The following is a 21,987-nucleotide window of genomic DNA, read 5'->3' as shown; positions in this document are numbered from 1 at the left end:
CCATGACTATTTGTTTCAACATTTCCTACTTCTCCCAAAGTGGTCATTGATAGCTTTGGACATGATTTTATTATGAGCATTAATATGTGCTGTTTTATTTACCACCCCGCAGACACTTTTAATTATTTTGACTATGTCACAGGCTACAACTATAGTTACTAGGACTAACAAAATTTCAAACCTACTTTGGCACCTCTTGATGTGTCCCACTTCCCTTCTGTTATTATTTTACTACCAACTGCCTAAGGCTAATTCAGGAAGCTTATAAAAATAATTAGTACAACTATTATTTTAAAATCCAATTCATAATTACCACTTTACCAGGATGTGCTTATCCAAAAAAAAAAGTTATACAAAAGCTCCAGAACTGGAGAGCTTCTACTTGTGTGAGGCAACAGCTCAAACATGTGATGCTCTTCTTATCCAGTTTTATCCGGTTCTGCATGACATAAAAGGGAACCCCAATAATCTCAAATATTCCCAATACATCTAACTGCAAATGCATAGCAAGTCCCCACCCCCACCCCCACCGCCCCCACAGAGAATCCCGTCTTTCCAGTGGCAAACAAGGGTCTTTAGCTCTAAATAGCACTCCTTGGAGTATTATTTCAGTGGCCATAGTTCTGACCTGGATGAAAGGGCTATGACAGTCACATCTTATTGGCAGCAAGATCATGATCTACTGTTTTATACTAGGTTGGTATTGCTATGGGATATAGGAATCCATTCGTTTTCTGACATATAGAAAACAATAGACCACTTTTTCACTTCCTGCAGAGCATGGGCTTATGAAAGAGATGGTTTATAATTCCTCTTGAAAAGGGAGTTGGGGCCAGATACAAAAGTAGCCTGTCATTATGTTCTCTTTGCTCAAAGGAAAGGAGTATGATTTGTCAGGAGGGCAGGTAATGGTGACAACTGTGATTAAGTAAAAATGTTCACAGACGTATAACATTAGTCAGTTCAGCTGTATCAGTCACTTATGATGATTGGACTAGATGAATTACACATTGAAGCATATATATTATGTAAATATGTCTTAACAGAGGTTTTAATTTCCCCAACAGCCCACAATGTGTCTCCCCATCTCATCCACCCTCATCCCTCCCCTGGTCCTTATGGGAGCTTCCTACTGGTCTTGTTCACCTTTCTTCAGTACAAAATTACCTCTGACCGGGGCTGGCACTCTTCTCCAAGACTGCCGCCATGCCTGTTCCATGAATGAGCCTGGAAGGAGCTGCTGTACCAACGGTGTGGCCAGAGAACTCCTCCTGTAGGTATACAAGCCATCAGCCCTGTGACACAGCCCACCTACCATCAGCCCAACGACATCCTGATTCCAAGGATTCCAGCCCAGCAGGAGCCACTGCTTCCAACTTAAGAGGCTTGAGACCAAACATTTTTATTGTCAGTGGGGGTGGGGGCAGGGGAGTCCTCAATAGCTCAGTTTCATCTGCATAGTTCTTAAAGTGAAGTCAGAGAGGCTTTTAGAAGGACTCCCACCAAAACAGTGAATTCCTTGTGTATAACTGAACAAAAACAATGGCGAGACTTGTGGAAGTAAAGAGTTTTTCAGTGAAGGAAAACTTGGGGAGAAAGAAGAGGAACAACTAAGAGACCAAAAAAGAAAACAAAGGAAAACAAACAACAACAACAGAATGTTCAACAACAGGAACTTGGTAGAGGAAGTCCCAACCAAAATAGCATGTAGACTCAGTCCCAGACTACTAGGTTCTACTTCCAGTTGGGTCATTAATTTCCTAGGTGACTTCCTCTGTTTCTCTAAGCAAAAGTATTTCTATTAATCCTTTACCTACCTCCAGAAGGGACTACCATACAATTAGTCAACAGAGTAGTCCTGCTGCCAAATATATGTGAAGGTCCGTTTCTCAGGAAGGATGAGTTTACATTTAAAGAGCATCTATTACTATAGAAACTAGATGCTTCACCAGTCTATCACCAAATGCATAAAAACTAATAACACTATGACCTTTTTTTTTTAACCTTAAACTCTAAGCTACTCTAGTAGCCTTCAGTATTAACAGGATTTTTTTCTGCAATATCTGAAAGGGGTCTCAAAATTCTTACTGATTTATTTTGAACACCCAGGTGAAGCTCTAATTCTTACTAGACCAAATTAGGTATTGGTTACCATTAGATTTTCATAGTATTCCATGTCTACAGCTTTGTTCCCACTGAGAGAGGGTAATTTTTCACATCTAGACTTCCATCTCCCGAACCTTTTAAAAACAGCGGTGGTTATGCCTAACCCACCCCAATCTATTCTTCCCTTCAGAGAAAAAGAGTCTATTTTAAAGGCACAAATGGAACGCATTTCTATTTGCTGTATTTAATGACAATCAAAAACAGTACCAAATCAAAAGGAATCCCTGCTTTTTCAGGATTCTACAGTGAGGGGATAAAGATGTGCCCTTGAAAAAAATCACTTTGGAGAGGTCCCATTCCTAGGCAAGCGCTTTGGAACACAATGCTGATGAGATTTTAATAAAAAACTTAGACTGTACAACATATCTTATATTCATTTATTAGTTAATAGACAGGAGTTGGGGTTTCATTTTTTTAGAAGGATTACATCTTTGTTAACGCAATGGGCTTTGATTTTTTAAATGTGGGACAAATGCAAGGCAGCTACTGACAACACAATGTAGTGTAACTGGTTATCTAGGTTACCTCAACCTAATTCTATCAAGCAGAATATCCAGTACACTAGAGGCTAGTAGTGAGACCAAGGCAAGTTTAGACTGTATCTAGCACACACCAATCATGCAACGGCCTCCACAAGGCTCAACAGTGGCAGTAACAGATATATAAGCCATTAAGTAATTATCCACAGCATGCATTAGAAATTTTATTAAAAGAACATCAAAGAGGAAACAACTATGGTTTTATTCACTCTTTTAAAAACTCCAGAACCCTCTCCTGCGCTTGCTTGCACATTCTGAAATGGATTACCGAGGTCTCAATGTAAGTCTTCTCCCCCAAAGTAGAGGCATCTCTAACAATTAAAAAACAGAAACAAAAAACTTGTCCAGCACTCAAGTAAATGTTGTTCGATATTCCTATTTACATAAATACTTGCAAAAATGTACACAACTTAAGTATCTAATCTGATGTGTATTAAAAAGCATATCTAAAAAAACAAAAGCATAGATGAGAACAATATATACAAATACACAGATAATAACATCATCATCATAGTCCATGAGATACCAATGGCATAACAGTTCCCCCCCCCCCCACCCCACTCCATTACACCTGGCATCCAATATTCTCTCCCGCCTTTCTCTCCTGGTGTGCACAAGAGAAAATTGTACTTTAAATAAATTCTAAACTAGAAAATATAAGGCCATTTGGTGAAAAGGATTTACAGTTAGAATGGATCTATAATTTCCTTTTACCTAAACATATATCTATAAATACATAAGCACAATTCATTTTATTAAGTGGATACAAACATGAAAACTGACCTTTAACACAGATCCAAAATCCTATAAAAATAAACTCCAAGTTAATTAGTTCCTTATGCTGAAATTCTGTAGTCTTGAAAACAGCCTGTAATGAGTAGGCCTTAGAAATCTTGTTAAATCGCATTTGTAACAGTTTCAATGCTTCTCCTCTTTCCTTAATAATATAAAATTAAACTTTCTCTCCTTCATTATGATTTTTATTTAAGAAAATTTGTCTAAAATGAATCCTCAAAACTAGGGAGGCAAGACAGGAAGGGAAAATGGTCAAGGTCCCCAAGAAACAGATGACCATCATCAAGACAACCACCCAACTGGCCAGGGGCTCCAAGCACAATGTTGAAAGGGCATTCAGCAGTACCTCATTCCATAGGAATCTTCCTATCTTTACATTATGAAGCAGAAGAATGAAAGCAGGATTTTGGAGGGTTCATATGTTTATTTTTCAGGTCATATCAGGAGCTATAACAACTAAAACTGATTTGTTTTGCTTCCTAATTATAATTATATTCCTAATCCTAATTATATTTTCTGAAAATTCTAACTCATGAATCATAGTCTGGGAGAAAAACAAAAGATCTTTAAAATGCTAAAGTTGGGATCTAATAACTACAAGCTCTCATTTGCATGAAATAAATGTGTTCATAAACCACTCAACTGCTTCTTATACCCATTTTAATGTACTAATCAACACTGGCATGGGTCTCTATTGTTAGTCAACTGGATGAACTGACTTGAGTGACTTGTTTTTTAAAATAGAAATTGCGATGGGGCGCCTGGGTGGCGCAGTCGGTTAAGCGTCCGACTTCAGCCAGGTCACGATCTCGCGGTCCGTGAGTTCGAGCCCCGCGTCGGGCTCTGGGCCGATGGCTCGGAGCCTGGAGCCTGTTTCCGATTCTGTGTCTCCCTCTCTCTCTGCCCCTCCCCCGTTCATGCTCTGTCTCTCTCTGTCCCAAAAATAAATAAAAAACGCTGAAAAAAAAAAAAAAAAAAAAAAAAAAAAAAATAAAATAAAATAGAAATTGCGAAAAGCATCAAATGGAGATGACACAAAGAACCATGATACCAAGATAGGAAGGACAAAAGTCCCCACAATTTGGTTTTGGGAAATCTAATTCTTAAAACAATGGATACATGATAGAAGCACAGGTCTACCATCACTAATACAGATATTTGTATCGAAGTATTTCCCAAGTATTGCTGCACATTTGGAAGTGAGACATGTGAGAATGTGTGGTACCTATTGAAAACAGAAAATGCAGCATTATTAGTGGTCTGGGGTTAATGCTGAGTGATGAGATGATAAGGTTTTATATTTTAAACTACAGAATTTGGGTGCTTCTGGGAAAAATCAACCTTCTTTACGAGGCAGAATGGCCAGAGCTTGCTCCAAAGCAGGAGTATGCCAACATGGATACAGAAACCTAAGGAGTTCTGCATAGGTAATTATTTGGGGAAATCTTACACAGACAACAACTGGGTCAATGGACAAAAGGAAACAGTCAATGCCAAGCTAGAAAACGTGCCCACTAAAAGCATTAAAGGGCACCACTGGTCCTTCTAATACCTGTATTTTCTCACCATTCTTTTCATGGCAGTGATACTTCCTCCTTTGGGTGTAACTGAAGGATTTTTTTTATAAGACAAATTCTGTGGTGAATAAATATTTAGCTCCGGGAAAGCCTGATTTTCAAGAGTCTCTCTACAACATATTGATGCAAATTCACCCTATAAAAGGGGCTCAAGTTCAGCTTTACAAGATAAAAAAGTTCTGGAAATCTGTTTCACAACTATGTGAATATACTCAATGCTACTGAACTGTACACTGAAAAATGGTTAAGATTTTATGTGTTCTTTTATCACAATAAAAATATATAAATATTTTTTTAAAAAGAAGAGGATTCAAGGTCCTTGAAAACACTGCATTGTTTTTATTGAAAAACCTGTTGCAGGAAAAATTAGCAGATACGGTAAACGTAAACTAATTTCTGCAAATAAGCGTCTTTAAAAACTAAAACATACATGGCTACAAACAGAAATTCTAGTTTATATGCTTGTCAAACACTGATCTTGTGCTAGATTATATGCCTAGCAAAGGACTTATATCAATTTCTATATTTAACACAAATGTTAGTTTCAATGTTCTAGGCTTGTTTCCTAAAATCAAAAATCTACAATGGTGATTCAGAGAATGCTAACTATTCTTAACTCCCTCCTTCAGTTCCATTCTTGGTGTTACATCGTAGCACTTTTCCAAACTGCTACTGAGGAGCTATGCACTCTCTACCCAAAAATCCCTTCAAGAATGATATGATTATTCCATGTTGTTCCTGGTCTGTTTCATAAAGAATTTTGCTCAGGCTAGCCCAGAGCAAGAAAATTTTACACCACATATTTTTGGAATGTATAAGTGTCAATAAATGACTCAATGAGCAAAGATTCCTTAATTTTTTGCAATTGTCTAATGCTTTAAAGAAAATACACCATTTTAATTTTATCTGTGTAAATTCTTTGAGGAAATCAATACTTCACTTATTAACTAGCTCCTAGATAATCAGCAATTTATATGCATTTACTAGATTTAGCAATTAAAGACTGGACCAGCTTCACTAACTTCACTTATCCCTTATAATCTTTTTTTTTCCTTACCAAATGTCACCTCTCCATTTCCACTCTTGTCAAACAACTGGAAAGCCACTATGAACATAGAATCTGGAGCACACAAAACAGATTCAAATGCCAAGAATTCTTGATAGGAGATCAATCTGGAACAAAATATAACATGTTATTGGCTGGTAAAGAAAGGGAAATATCAGGCATTTAACCTGTCTTTACTGTATGAACTATATAGCTCAGGGTAACCACACAATTGGTAAAGGGAAGTCATCTGGAATTTGCTTCAAAATAATCCAGGATATTAAAAATATAAATAAAACAAATTTAATAATTATTTTAATAATTACCAAAACTTGGTGATGAGGATATTGAATTTGCTACACTAGTCTGTGTTTTATAGGCTTGAAATGTCAATAATACATTTTTTAAAGGAAGATTCAAAACAAGAGGAGGGAAACTAAAGCACATGGAGTCCTAGAATACTCAGGGTTGTGAAATTAGCCAGTGGCCAAAATTATACTAAAATTGCCTTCAATGATCTTATACAGTTGGCATATGCTAGTGTATAGAGTCATCTTCCATAGCAAGCTTGCTGCAAACATCCCACACCATGTTGCTGCTATTGGTAAGTGACTAATATCCAAGTAACAGCATTATAAAAATCTGGTTTTTTATAAATATATAAATACATGTAGTTATTTATTTACTTATTCATATTAGTAATGGTGCTGCCTTTTATTCTCAAATGGCCTGGTTTGGACAATACATTTATAGTCACCCTATCAAAAGGAATAGACCTAATCTTAACATGGCTTCTTGCCCCTCAGGATCTGATCTCTGTATGCCTCCCCTTTGTTCTCTGCACTCCAACCCACTCTTTTTCAATCCCTGCTCCTTCCACCCAGGACCATCACACAACACTTCACTTTCCTTGGAATGATCCCACCATCTCCAAACTTCTGCCCATTTAATTTGTACCCATCCTTACATAGTCCAGATCAAATATCATTTCCTCAAGACAACCAACCATCTCACAGTCTCGAGATGATTTCACTCACCCTTTACAGCCTTACGGCAGCACACTGTACCTTTTTAGTGCCCCTTGCAAAATTTTTATTAAAATAGTTATGTAATTCATTGTTTAAATTCTGATTTCCTGCGAGAAGATAGGCTTGTCACAGAGCACAAGTTTGATTCAGATAAGAACTTGTAAATATTCTTGAATGAACTCAATTTATAATATACGGCTTTTATTTATTTTTTTAAGTGTTTATTTATTTTTGAGAGAGACTGAGTAAGCGGGGAGGGACAGAGAGAGAGGATTCAAAGTAGGCTCTGCACTGTCAGCGGAGAGCCCAAAGTGGGGCTCAAACCCATGAACTGTGAGATCATGACCTGAGCCGAAGTTAGACGCTTAACTGACTGAACCACCCAGGTGCCCCAAGAATATATAGCTTTACAGAGAGCTATATTTCTCAACACAGATTTAGGAAAATGACTACATTTTACATTTCATTTTATGTCTCCATTCATCTAAGACATATTTTACATTTGTAGTTTCCTTTTCCATTACTTGTAACACTCTGAATTATGTTTAAGTTACACAAATTACATTATATCCAAAGCAACGGTGCATACTATGCCTTTTTCCTTTATTGAGGGAAAGGCTTTGTCGTGGTATTATTCAGGACACTAAAGACTATGCCTTCACTGTGCCCCTGCTGAAGAATCTTTGGTGGAATTAGGAGCTTAAGTGCCTAATGAATCCTGGGAAGAACAACCCAATAAATTGTTTATCAGGTCACCTTTCATAATACATTTTATGCATTGGTATACTACTAAAAACACAAAAGCGTGGTTATCATTACACAAATTTTCAGGTAGTAAAAACAAATGAAGTTATAACATATCAGGTATCATCATCTACACACTCCTAAAAAGCACTGAGTCCTATGAGGTTTTAATAAGAATGTATAACACAAGGGTTGCCTGGCTCTGGCTCAGTCGGTACAGCATGTGTCTCCTGATCTCAGGGTTGTGAGTTCAAGCTCCATGTTGGGTGTAGAGATTATAAATAAACTTAAAAAAAAAAAAAAAAAAGAATATATAACACAAATACAGTAATGATATAGGGATGACTTAGAGAAGGCCTTCATTTTCTACATTATGTAATTCTATGTTTGAAATTTTTATCATGAAGAATTAGCATTATTCTTTTGATTATAAGAGTAATTAAAAAACTATAAATTAGGCTGATTATGAATTAAAAATAAAAATAAAACCTGTAACATCTTGGTTTTTCCAAAATAGTCTCAGGAATCTGACATCAAAAATACAATTACCCTAAAATACAGAATATGTAGCTTTAAAATACATTTCATACTCAGTAGTAAAACTTTTCTGTATTTATGAGAAGAGGTAAGACTTTTTCCTTAAATAGCAAAGGTCATAAATGGTCGGCTGGCAGAGTAAATTTGGCCCACGCATGTTTTCTTTGGCCATGCAAAGAATAATATTTTTAGTTACATTAGTTGCCAACATAGGAAATTATAAATATTTCACACAAATATCCAGCTTTCTGGTTTCCCTTGTTAAAGTGTGAGCAAGGGCAACCAGTTTCTGGTCCCAATACTTTTCATTCCACCAGTCTCCTGGAGCCAAAGTGGAAGCTACCTCTTCAGGGACAGCAGGGCCCATCAGTTATCTACACCTGCCCCTGGGGACCATCCTCGTGAGCTCGAGCCCCATGTCGGGCTCTCTGCTGTCAGCACAGACCCTGCTTTGGATCCTCTGTCCCTCTCTCTCTCTCTGCCCTGCCCCTGCTCATGTTCTTTCTCTCAAAAATAAATAAAACATTAAAAAAACAATTAAAAAAGAAGATACTGGGGGAATCCTCAACCAATCCTCAATACTCACTTACCTTTGTTACACAGAGTGATTTACTTGAAGAAAGATCAATTAAGAAACACAAAGGCATCAGCAACTTAAAAATAAAGTCGCTTCATATTAATCGGCCTTAAAAAGGAATGAAATTCTGACACAAGCTGTAGCATGGGTGAATCTTGAAAACAACAGGCTAAGTGAAATCAAACATGAAAGGACAAATAATACATTATTCCACTTACATGAAGTATCTAACATAGTCAAACACATTAGAAAGTACAATAGTGATTACTAGAGGCTGAGTATCGGGACAAAACAGGAACTCACTGTTTCATGGGTAGAGTTTCAGTATGAGAAGATGAAAAAAAAAAAAAAAAAAGGTAGAATGGATAGTGATGGTGGTACAACAATATGAATATACTTAATGCCACTGAAATATATACTTAAAAATGGTTAAAATGATAAATTTTATTATATATAATATGGTAAAAAGTCACCTGAGATTACCCAAGTATAGACATTTATTAGAACTCAGCAAATGCACCTTTAAGTTTTGTATTTGTCACTGTGGGTAAATTTTACATATAAAGAAAACACTCAAAACAAATACTGAAATCCAGTTAATAATATGCATGCTGAAATGTGTAAGAAAAGTATCAGTGTTCGCAATTTACTTTGAAATGTGTGAAAAAACAAGATGGATTGATGTAAAGATAGATATATGAAAAACGAAGCATAGAAAAATGTTAATGGTAGAATATGATGGGTAGGTTAAGTATACACTGTAAAATTCCTTCAACCTTCCTGAATGTTTGAATTTTCATAATAAAATACTGGGAAGAAGTAGGAGGTGAGGGTAATGGACCATTTTGTCTCTCTGATATGCTCCCTATCTATCTTTAGCCCATAGGCCTTTTATACCACATGACAGTGGAACAATACTTTTCATAAAGCAAGAAATGGCCTGTTTATCTGCTAACATAAAGCAAACATGTTCTGGAATAATTTTTAAGGCTCTTTTTCCTTTATCCTGCTATGAATGCCTCTATTGTTAGAAGGCCTTGATCAAGACTTAAGCAGCGCCAATGCAAACCACAAGACACTAACTGGAGTGAAGAAACCACTGCTTAGTTCATAGTTTAATAAATTGTTTGTTTTCTTTCAATAAGGATGGGGTGGCACCTTCACTTTTTACCATACCTGCTGCTTGACTTTTTACAAAGAACATGTATTCATTTTATACTCTGAAATAACGGATTTTACGGGAGCCTGGGTGGCTCAGTCGGTTGGGCGTCCAACTTCGGCTCAAGTCAGGATCTCGCCATTTGTGGGTTCGAGCCCCGCGTCGGGCTCTGTGCTGATAGCTTGGAGCCCGGAGCCTGCTTCGGATTCTGTGTCTCCCTCTCTCTCTGCCCCTCCCCTGCTCACATTCTGTCTCTATCTCTCTCTCTCAAAAATAAATAAACACTAAAAAAAATTTTTTTGAAATAATGGATTTTATGAATTGGATGTTTTAAAATTTTTCTACAAAGTTCCTTTTAAATTTACTGAATGGAAACTAATAAAATTTCAAAATATTAATATGTTAATTTTGCAATTTTTAAAACCATCAAGATTTTTGCATAAAAGGTTTTTCTATATGCATGTAGAAGAGTAAAGGAAAGCAGTTATGAAAAACTAAAAGAGAAAAGTAATAGTTTTACACATTATAGACTAGAGCTTCCAGATGAAATTCTGGCCAGAGCTAAATATAGAAACTATAATTCTAGAAGTTACAGCTTCAAACAAGCAACTGTCTAAACACTTTAGATTATATCACACAAGAATAGTTCCTGAAATCTTCACTTAATGCATAAAATCATTTTGCCTTTCATTATAAAAGCACAATTTCAAAGTTTAAGCCACAATTTCACAAATACCATTTGACTAATGACTTTTACTTTAGACAACCCATCATGCTATTTATACCATACGATGTTGCTTCTACATGGTTCTGCACAACAAACACCTATATCAAAACACTCCTGCTTATTTTACTATCTATTGGAGGAAAAGGAATGCGGAAAAGGAGAAAGGGGGTGGTTTACATGCTAAGAAAACATGCAGCAGAGGGTGAGGCGGTCCAGGGTACAAAAAGGTATGGTATTGACTTCTCTCAAACCTGCTTTTCCCACATACTTAATTAAATCACTTAGACCTCTGTATACTAGTGCTATTAAGATTTGGTTTTGATAATTATAAACAACCTATGTGATGCTACTTCAAATTATAAGACTCTCATCAAAAAAAAACACAAAAACTACAACAGAACCAAGGAATACCTCTTGGGGCTATAAAAAAATGTACCAACTACATACACTATTCTAATCTTCGATCACTGTCCTTGGTAAAGGAGTGGGAAACAGAAAGTGGGGAAGAAAGAGATCATTTTTTAAAAAAATGATTAAAGAAGGAAAATGGACTAAAAATTAAGAGAATTTTGTGTTATTGGGCAAATCAATCTCTCTAGGCCTCATTTTCCTTAAATGGTAAATGAACAAGAGTGACTACTTGGAATAAGTTAAACATCATCAAAACCTTTCATTTTCTTGAGGCGGCTGGGTGGCTCAGTCGGTTGGGCGTCCGACTTCAGCTCAGGTCATGATCTCACGGGCTGTGGGTTCGAGCCCCGCGTCGGGCTCTGTGCTGACAGCTAGGAGTCTGGAGCCTGCTTCGGATTCTGTGTCTCCCTCTCTCTCTCTGACCCTCCCCCATTCATGCTCTATCTCTCTCTGCCTCAAAAATAAATAAACATTAAAAAAAAAAAATTTAAAAAAAAAAAACCTTTCATTTTCTTGAATTACAAGTATTTTTTTAAAGGTTTTTTTTATTTTTTTTGAGAGAGAGAAAGACAGAGAGCAGGGGAGGGGCAGAGAGAGAGGGAGAGAGAGAATCCTAAGCAGGTTCCACGCTCAGCACAGAGCCCAGTGCAGGGCTCGATCTCACAATGGTGAGATCATGACCCGAGCCAATATCAAGAGTCAGACACTTAACCAAGCAAGGCACCCAGGCACTCCATCTTCAATTGTAAGTATTAAAGAAACTTCAGCAATGATACTTAACCTTTTTTGAAGTCACAGGTCCTTCTGAAAACCTGGGATTTCTCCCAAGAAAAACGAAGATACAAATTCACTCATTTTGCATGATATTTCAGCAACTTCAGGAACCCCTGAAGACTATCCATGAATAAGAGGTTAAGAATTGCTGTGTTTCTAGAAAATTCCACCTGTCCCTGCTTTTAGAAATTACCTATATGTTTCATAAACTCACTGATAATTTTTATGATCTTTTTTTTTAATGTTTATTTATTTTCAGAGAGAGCGAGCGTGCAATTGTGGGGAGGGGCAGAGAAAGAGGAGAGAGAGAAATCCAAGCAGGCCCCACGCTGTCAGCACAGAGCCCAATTCAGGGCTCTATCTCAGGAATCAAACTGTGAGGTCATGACCTGAAACGAAATAAAGAGTCCGATGGGTGGACAGATGTTTAACCAACTGAACCATGCAGGTACCCTATGTGATCTAGCTCTTTGAATCAGATTTCCTACAGAACCCAATCTGACTAATTCCAAAGAGAGGAAAAAGGAAGCTTAAGAAGTTTTTAAAATCTGAAATAGGAAAGATTTCTTTTACAAAGAGAAATAGATTTGTCTTTAAGTGAACACTATTAACATTATCAGATACTTTCCTAGCCAAAACCCATCTTTGATCTATTCTATTCTGGCAACTTAAACCCTTGATTCCATTCAACCACATCAACAATGCAAGTGAGTCTGGGAGAACCACATGAAGCTTCAAAACAAACAAACAAACACACTTACTGAGATAGATGAGCAAAAATGATCACAAAAGAAGTATCTGAGAAGATATGGGTACTCTGAAAGCAGGTCTCAGGCCAAATTAATGACAATAAATACTATCCTAATTTTTAAAAGAGCTAAATATATATGTTACCTTTAATAATTTTGAAGAACGAATTCTGATTAAAAATAATCTTCATATGTATTACTGTCTAATCACTGTTAAGAAATCCAATGACTAAGTGGTTTATCATAGCTTATCAGCTGATTTCACTTTTTTTTTTCAATGAAAGGGACACTTTATTGAAGTCCCAGGGCCCTGGGTCTTGGGCAGAAGGCATCCCTGCGAGTAAAGGAAGAGCCGGTAGACAGGTCTTATTTGACCTTCTTGGGGCATGGGTTGTTGGTGTGGCCACACTTCTTGCGGCAGTTAACTGCACAGGGGTGCAACACTTGTGGCAGATCATCCTGTCGCAGTTGTATTTCTGGGCCAGCTGGCAGAGGGAAGGCTCAATGACGCCACCCGCAGGCAAAGCACCAAGTATAGGGTGGACTCTTTCTGGGTATTGTAGTCTAATGAAGTGCAGCCATCTTCCAGCTGTTTGCCAGCAAAAATCAGATGCTGCTGGTCAGGCGAGATGCCCTCCTTGGCTCGGACTTTGGCTTTGACATCCTCACTAGTGTCACTGGGCTCAACCTCGAGGGAGATGGTCTTGCCCATCAGGGTCTCCACAAAGATCTGCGTCTGCAACGCTGCCACCAAACCATTGGGAACCTAGTTGTGACTTTTTTTTTTTTTTAGTTTATTTATTTTGAGAGAGTGTGCACGCGCACAATCGGGGAAGGGGCAGAAAGGGAAGGGGACGGGGATCCAAAGCAGGCTCTGCGCTGACAGCAGAGAGCCTGACATGGGGCTCCAACTCACAAACCGTGAGATGGTGACCTGAGCCAAAGTCAGATGCTTAACCGACTGAGCCATCTGGGCACCCCTGATTTGACTTTTTAAAAGACTAATCACGAAATGTATGCAAGTTCCCCAACATCTACCACTGATAAATTACATAAAATCTTTATCTAAGATATAAAATATTCAAATTTCATGCACTATACTAGATTTTGTGGGAAAATATGAATACTAACCCTAGGTTCAAAGAACTTAGATATCAACATTTCTAGTTTAACTATAGTCTCCTAGTTTACAATATAGTCTCTAGTTTATAATAGTCTCCTAAACGAATTTCATTGCATGCAAATCTTGCCCTATTTTAACCTACCATTTTTTAAAAATCTAATCATATCTGCAGTAGTGTCTTTTTTTTTTTTTTTAATTTTAGAGAGAGGGAGCATGAGTCAGGGAGAGGCGCAGAGGGAGAGAGAATCCCAAGCAGGCTCCACACCCAGCATGGAGCCTGTTGTAGGGCTCGATCCCACAACCCTGGGATCACCAACTGAGCCACCCAGGCACCCTATGGAAAATAACTTTTAACAACTCCTCATTGCCTAGTTTTTCACACAACTACCTCTACAGGTAGGAGAAAGAACCTGGGCCTTTGAAGGCCTGAGGATGTAGCTTGGAACTCACAAAGCAAGAAAAAATTTTCTTTATAATTCATAAGAATACTCCATTCGTTCTATAATACAGTCATATTTGATCTTAACTTAAAAACGGTGTGCTTTTTCCCCTTGAGTAAAGTGACACTCTAGTAAGATGCACCTTGCTATTTCTGTGACTGCACACACCCATACACTGCCAGGCTAAAAATACCTCCAAGACTAAGTCACGAGCCTACAGGATACAGTCAAAGCTTAGCACAGACGGTCCCCAGTTTCACTTCAACCACAATTCCAAGAGTAACAAAGCAAAACCACAGCCACACCAAGGTACATGTAACACAACCTCTTCAATGTCACTCCCCAAGACACACACACACACACCACTGCTATTCCCTGTTCTGGAATTCTCCCAGCTTATCCAACTACCAGCAACTGCCCGTTCATCTTGCCAGATTTCACTCAAGTATCTCTTCTATGATGCTGTCCTGACCACCCAAAACAGAGTTAACTATGCCTTCTTGGGTGTCCTTTGTATCTTTCATATACTTCTATTATAGCATCATTTACCCAAAGTATTCTTTTCTTTGTTCACTCATCCTTTTTCTCACTAGGCCATGAGTTTCTTCTTAAGGCCAAGAACCCCATTTTTTTTTTATTTATTTTTTTAATTTGTATCCAAGTTAGTTAGCATATAGTATAACAATGATTTCAGGGACAGATTCCTTAATGCCCCTTACCCATTTAGCCCATACCCCCTCTCACAACCCCTCTAGTAATCCTCTGTTTGTTCTCCATATTTAAGAGTCTCTTATGTTTTGTCCCCCTCCCTGTTTTTATATTATTTTTGCTTCCCTTCCCTTATAGAACCCCATTTTATTTATGTTTGTATTACTAAGGCCCAACAGTGCCTGGCTAATGGTAGTTGTTCAATAAATGTTTGTCAAATAAATGAGTAGACAGATAAATTAATAAATACTACTAAGTTCTTCCCTGATTCATTCTTCTTCATAGCACTTCTAACCTAACATGCTATAATTTACTTTTAAATTTTTGTATTGCTTTTGCATTTATCACTTTACTCGCTGATGTAATTCCAGTCCTTAGAACATTAGAAAACATAGTAGGTACTCAATGTTTGTTGAATGAATGAAAAGAAAACCATTCTGTTCAGATTATTCAATACAAAATATGGTTCTCCATATATAGTTTACTTTCCAAAAAAAAAACCAAGAAACAAATGCTAGTTTTGCCGAATCCTTGATAATGGCAGCAAGTAATACTTCTTATAAACTTCTAAGATGCACCTTGCTATTTCTGTGCTATTAATGGTTTATTAATATTAAAATTCCAGGTGGTCATAGGTAAACTTAGGGTGTTCCTATTTTTTTAGTAAGATATTGCAGAACATTCATTTTCAAAAAATGTATAAAGGTTCTTACCCATCCTTGGTTTGATCGGCTACTCCTGCCAAGAGCTGCACGACCTTCGGATTACTATTGGGATCATTATACAGTCCAAGATAGCGCTGGACAAAGTCTTCTGGGGTCATGTAATGCTCTCCATCAACCTCAGTACTGGCATACTAAAAAATAAATAATGCATACTTAAAATTAAAATTATTCAACATCATATTGTAGCCAAAAAAATTTTCTGAAAAGGTATATAAAGGACAGTATCAAAGTCAAAATAAAGATAATAAATGCAGGATAGTGCATTTCCCTCTGGACAGTGAAAAACAAACACTCAGAGCCAGATTTAAGAACACTGGCAAAGTACTGACACATGCCACAACATGGATGAACCTTGAAAACATTACAAGTTAAAGAAGCCAAAGGCAAGAGGCCACAGATCCTATGACCGCATTTACATGAAATGTCCACAAGAGGCAAACCCACAGTGACAAACAGCAGAGGCACAGGTGCCAGGAACTGGGAGGAGGGCAAATGAGAGTAACTGCTTTAACATATATGGGGTTTTTCTTGGGGGCAGCGACCATGTCCTGGAATTAGATGGTGGCAATGGCGGCACACTGTAAATATACTTAAAAAAAAACACTGCAGTGTACTCTTAAATGGTTAAAATGGAGAATTTTGTCTCATGTGACTTTTATTTCAACTAAACATATTAATATGTAAGAGACGAAATACGAGAAAGATGAAGAAAGGTGAAAGGGCAGCCAAGGTGACTAAGACCTGAGAGTGAGAAGGTGATACGTGTAGACTCCCAGAGGCTTCCCACCTACAAGAGTGGGGAGCAGCAGGAGAACACAGGCTGCCAAACCTTAAAAATAAAACGAATGAGAAAAGCATGACAAACACACAAGACCTTCCATCACAGGTATTTGTTCTACGTTCCAGTAGCTGGAGAAAAGAAACAAAAATATTCTGCTTTTAGATCATTAATTTTTAAAAATAAAATAGTAGAATCTGCCTGTCAAATAAAGGCCTCACTATTTTAAGGGTTTTACGCACTATGGCATGATCAAACACAACCAAAGCTCTCCTCTTCGGGTTGCAGCTGATCAATTTAGCTACTTCAGTCAACTATCAAAGTAGTAACATCAGAAAATTTCCCAGAATTGAAGAATACAAGGGCTAAGTGCCAAGCACAACACAGTAAAACAAACAAAAACCTACACCAGGCCATGGCCCATCATCATAAAATTACAGAACACCAGTATAAAGAGAAAATCCTACAAGTTTTCAGAGAGAAAAAAGATCACTTATAGAGAATTATGAATCACGGGCACCAATGCTTCCTCAACAGAAACACTGAAGCTTGAAGACAATGCAGTAAGGCCTTGAAAATTCTAAGATAAATGATTTGCAGCCTAGAATTCTAAACTGAGCCAAACTTTGAATCAATTATAAGGGTAGGTTAAAAGTACTTTGAGATCTCCATGTTCTCAATACTTTTTTCTCCTGCCATGTGCCTGCTCAGGAAGCTATAGGAGAATCTGCTCCAACAAAATGAAGGCATGAACCAAGTGGGATACAAAAATCAGATGACCCAATCCAGAAAAGTGGCCAAGAGAAATCCCAAGACAACAATTGTGCTGCAGGCCTCTAGAGTACATAGTCCTGGCAGGGAGCAAACGAAGGGCTCCAGGAAGGAAAGCCACTGGGAAAAACGGAATGTCAGGTTATCCAAGGCATTTGGCTAAATGAAAAATAACATGGGGAGAAGTATGAACCTTTGTTCAAATGTCACCTTCTCAATGAGATCTATTCTTATCACCCTATTTAGTATTATAACCCATGCCTGCACCTATATTCCCAATCCCCCTTACATTGCCTTTTCCCCCCTCGGCAGCTAAAACTTTCTAACACACTATGTATTTTACTTCTTTATTATGTTTACTGTCTATCTCCCAACAAAGGAAGGAATCTTTGTCTAGTTTGTTCACTGATGTATCCCAAACACCAAGAATAATGCTTGGCACACAGTAGGCACTTGGCAAACCTTTTTTTTTTTCTTTTGAGAGAGAGAGAGAGAAAAAGAGAGACAGAGAGAGAGAGGCAGAGAGACGAAAGAGAGAATCCCAAGCAGGCTCCCCACACAGCATGGAGCCCAAGCCATGGCTTGACCTCATGACCTGAGCCGAAATCAAGAGTCAGATGCTTAACCGACTGAGCCACCCAGGTACCCCAGCACTCAGTAAATATTTGTTAAATTAATGAATTTGTATGAGGTACACAAGTTGCTAAGTAAATGAAAATTTAGATAATTTTTAACTCTATCAGAAAGTAAATTACGAAAAAGCATTTTTGTTGTATAAAAACAGGAAATACATGACTTGGCTCAAATAAATAGTATTCACGGTCATAATAATATAGATACCAGATATTAATTTAATAACAATGATAAACAAACTGAGAGGAATGGAGGAAGAAGAATGGAGGAGGAAGTAGTGTAAGGAAGTCCTCAACTACTCTCATAGAAAGTCAATAATATCTAGAAATAGCAGTATAGAAATATGAAGGGAAATACCAAATAAATAGTTAAGAGTTAGAAGTGGTTACTTCTGTATCAGATAAAGGGCTAGTATCCAAAATCTATAAAGAACTTATCAAACTCAATACCCAAAAGACAAATAATCCAGTGAAGAAATGGGCAGAAGAGATGAATAGACACTATTCGAAAGAAGACATCCAGATGGCCAACAAATACATGAAAAGATGCTCAATGTCACTCATCATCAGGGAAATACAAATCAAAACCACACTCAGATATCACCTCACGCCAGTGAGAGTGGCTCAAATGAACAAATCAGGAGACTATAGATGCTGGAGAGGATGTGGAGAAATGGGAACCCTCTTGCACTGTTGGTGGGAATGCAAACTGGTACAGCCGCTCTGGAAAACAGTGCGGAGGTTCCTCAAAAAATTAAAAATAGAACTACCCTATGACCCAGCAATAGCACTACTAGGAATTTACCCAAGGGATACAGGAGTGCTAATGCATAGGGGCATGTGTACCCCAATGTTTATAGCAGCGCTTTCAACAATAGCCAAATTATGGAAAGAGCCTAACTGTCCATCAATTGATGAATGGATAAAGAAGATGTGGTTTATATATACAATAGACTACTACTTGGCGATGAGAAAGAATGAAATCGTACTATTTGCAGCAACGTGGGTAGAACTGGAAGGTATTATGCTGAGTGAAATTAAGTCAGTCAGAGAAAGACAGATATCATATGTTTTCACTCATATGTGGATCTTGAAAAACTTAACAGAAGACCATGGGGGAAGGGAATGGGAAAAAAATAGTTACAAACAGAGAGGGAGGGAGGAGAACCACAAGAGACACAAACACAGAGAACAAACTGAGGGTGGATGGGAGGGTGGGGGAGAGGTGAAAGTAGATGATGGGCATTGAGGAGGGCACTTGTTGGGATGAGCACTGGGTGTTGTATGTAAGCCAATTTGACAATAAACTATATTCATAAAAAAAAAAAAAAGAAGTGGTTGCTTCTAGGAAATAAGACAAGGATGCGAAGGATCACAGAAAAGGACTGTTGGTTTGCTTTTTGGTTAAGCATTTCAAATGTTCTCATTTGTGAATCTGACTAAACCAAGCAACCAGCTCTTTCAACAAGAGGAGAATTAAAAAAAAAAAAAAAAAAAAAAAAAAAAAAAAAAAAAAACAAGAGGAGAATTAAATAAAAAATGTTTCCTCTGTCATATTCTAGAAAACCCCACAGAGGCTATCATAGCAAATGCTTGATCAGCCTGCACACAGGTAGACATATTTTTACTAACTTGTACTACCCAAAAGCACCTAACAAATATCACCCCAAGATAAAGTTATGTTCACTTTACATTCTATAAAAGTCATTGCTGAAATGGTCCTAAGTTTAAGTCCTGGCTCAACAACTCCATTCTCCTCCCAGGCTTCTACATATATCACACATCTATAAAATTAAGACTAAATGATCTTTGACATTTCAAAACAATAAGTATGCAAATATAGGATAAAGAAAAAATAAACTGTATGGTATTAATACTAATACTGAATGGATTCTACCAATTATTGCCAACTACTTCTTCTATTCTGTGTTCCTCAATGTCCTTCATAATCTTACATGTTTTACCCAGATCAGAAAACCACAGAGTTAAGAACAGGCAGGAGTGGGGAAAGGCACAATGTCAGGAAGACTACTGCAACTGGAAAGAGAAATCAACACAAGGAAGTCTAAAAATAGAATTTAAAGCCACTGACAAGTCAAAAACTCACTAGATTATGAGTGCCAAACAATGGTATGAGAAATGTACTATAGGATTCAAAAAAGGAGTGGCTCGTTCTAAGGACAGGTGGAATGGGGCTGCAGTAGGAAAGAGAGAGTATGTTCAGAATAGGCCTTGAAAGTAAAATTTGATTTTAACTGCAACAGACAGAAAGGGTCTACAAGGTTTTTAAAAAATGTGAATATAGGGGCGCCTGGGTGGCTCAGTCGGTTAAGCGTCTGACTTCAGCTCAGGTCACGATCTCGCGGTCCGTGGGTTCGAGCCCCGCGTCGGACTCTGGGCTGACTGCTCAGAGCCTGGAGCCTGCTTCCGATTCTGTGTCTCCCTCTCTCTCTGCCCCTCCCCCGTTCATGCTCTGTCTCAAAAATAAATAAACGTTAAAAAAAAAAAAATGTGAATACAGAGATGTTAAAATAAATTATTCTCTCTTTTTTGGAGGGAGAGAACTAGTTGGAGACACAAATGTTAATAAAGAGAGGGCAGGGGCGCCTGGGTGGCGCAGTCGGTTAAGCGTCTGACTTCAGCCAGGTCACGATCTCACGGTCCGTGAGTTCGAGCCCCGCGTCAGGCTCTGGGCTGATGGCTCGGAGCCTGGAGCCTGTTTCCGATTCTGTGTCTCCCTCTCTCTCTGCCCCTCCCCCGTTCATGCTCTGTCTCTCTCTGTCCCAAAAATAAATAAAAAACGTTGAAAAAAAATTTAAAAAAAAAAAAAAAAAAAAAGAGAGGGCATACAAAGATATGAAGCAGGGGCGCCTGGGTGGCTCAGTCAGTTACGCATCCCAATCTTGATTTCCGCTCAGGTCATAATCCCGTGGTTCATGAGACTGAGCCCAGCATCGGGCTCCTTGCTGACAACACAGAGCCTGCTTGGGATTCTCTCTCTCCCTCTCTCTCTGCCCCTCCTCTGCTCATGCTCTCTCTAAAATAAATAAACTGGGGCGCCTGGGTGGCGCAGTCGGTTACGCGTCCGACTTCAGCCAGGTCACGATCTCGCGGTCCGTGAGTTCGAGCCCCGCGTCAGGCTCTGGGCTGATGGCTCGGAGCCTGGAGCCTGTTTCCGATTCTGTGTCTCCCTCTCTCTCTGCCCCTCCCCCGTTCATGCTCTGTCTCTCTCTGTCCCAAAAATAAATAAAAAACGTTGAAAAAAAAAAATTAAAAAAAAAAAAAAAATAAATAAACTAAAAAACAAAAACAACAACAACAACAAAGCAAAGATGTAGAAGTTGAAATGGAAAAGACAAAGGCAGTTTGAGATCAAATGATGGAAGACTCTGAATGCTAAGTTGAACAGTCTGAACTCCATTCTGTGGGTAATGGGATGCCACTAAAAGTTTTAGAGGATGACAGAGACATGATCTGACCTGTGCTCTCTCTTGTGGCAATGTAAAAGATGATTTGGAGAAGACAGAAAATGACTGGGGGCAGGGAGACCAAGTGTCAGCTACTGAAGATCCAGGTGAAAGAGGATGAGACCTGAACCACGGTGGTGGGAGTGCAAATGAAAAAACAATGGGTACTTTCACCCCTTGCTAATGACTTTTTAAAGATGATTTTAATAGTGTTACAGTCATACCATTCAAAATTCAAAAAGTACATTGGGGCACCTAGGTAGGTAGCTCAGTCAGTTAAGCATCTGACTCTTCGTTTCGGCTCTCGTCATCATCTTATGGTTTGTGAGTTCAGCCCCTGTGCTGGGCTCTGCACTGACAGTGTGGAGCCTGCTTAGGATTCTCTATCTCTCCCTCTCTGCCCCTTCCCCGCTGTCTCTCTCTTTCAAAATAGATAAACATTTTTTTAAAAATTCAGGGGCACTTGGGTGGTTCAGTCCGTGGAGTGCCTGACTCTTGGTTTCGGCCCAGGTCAT

The 21,987-nt window shown here is 38.3% G+C and overlaps 1 protein-coding gene across 5 annotated transcripts in view; it reads right to left on the bottom strand.

Moving 5' to 3' along the window:
- SLC25A12 (solute carrier family 25 member 12) overlaps positions 1-21,987 on the bottom strand; it is a 212,334-nt gene that overhangs the window by 66,659 nt on the left and 123,688 nt on the right. For 4 of the 5 annotated variants that reach the window (XM_058714039.1, XM_058714021.1, XM_058714011.1 and 1 more), the window contains exons 3-4: positions 15,813-15,955; positions 6,135-6,250 (exon numbers count right to left, since the gene is read on the bottom strand). In XM_058714039.1, coding sequence (XP_058570022.1) covers positions 6,135-6,250; positions 15,813-15,955 — 259 coding nt within the window. Of the gene's footprint in view, positions 1-1,167; positions 1,272-6,134; positions 6,251-15,812; positions 15,956-21,987 lie in introns of those variants that run through there. The other variant, XM_058714029.1, reaches the window with a different exon arrangement.

The sequence above is a fragment of the Neofelis nebulosa genome, chromosome 2, assembly GCF_028018385.1.
Source record: "Neofelis nebulosa isolate mNeoNeb1 chromosome 2, mNeoNeb1.pri, whole genome shotgun sequence".
In the NCBI taxonomy this organism is placed as follows: domain Eukaryota; kingdom Metazoa; phylum Chordata; class Mammalia; order Carnivora; family Felidae; genus Neofelis; species Neofelis nebulosa.
Note: the sequence above shows the minus strand (reverse complement) of the source record. Positions and strands in the feature narration are given on the sequence as shown.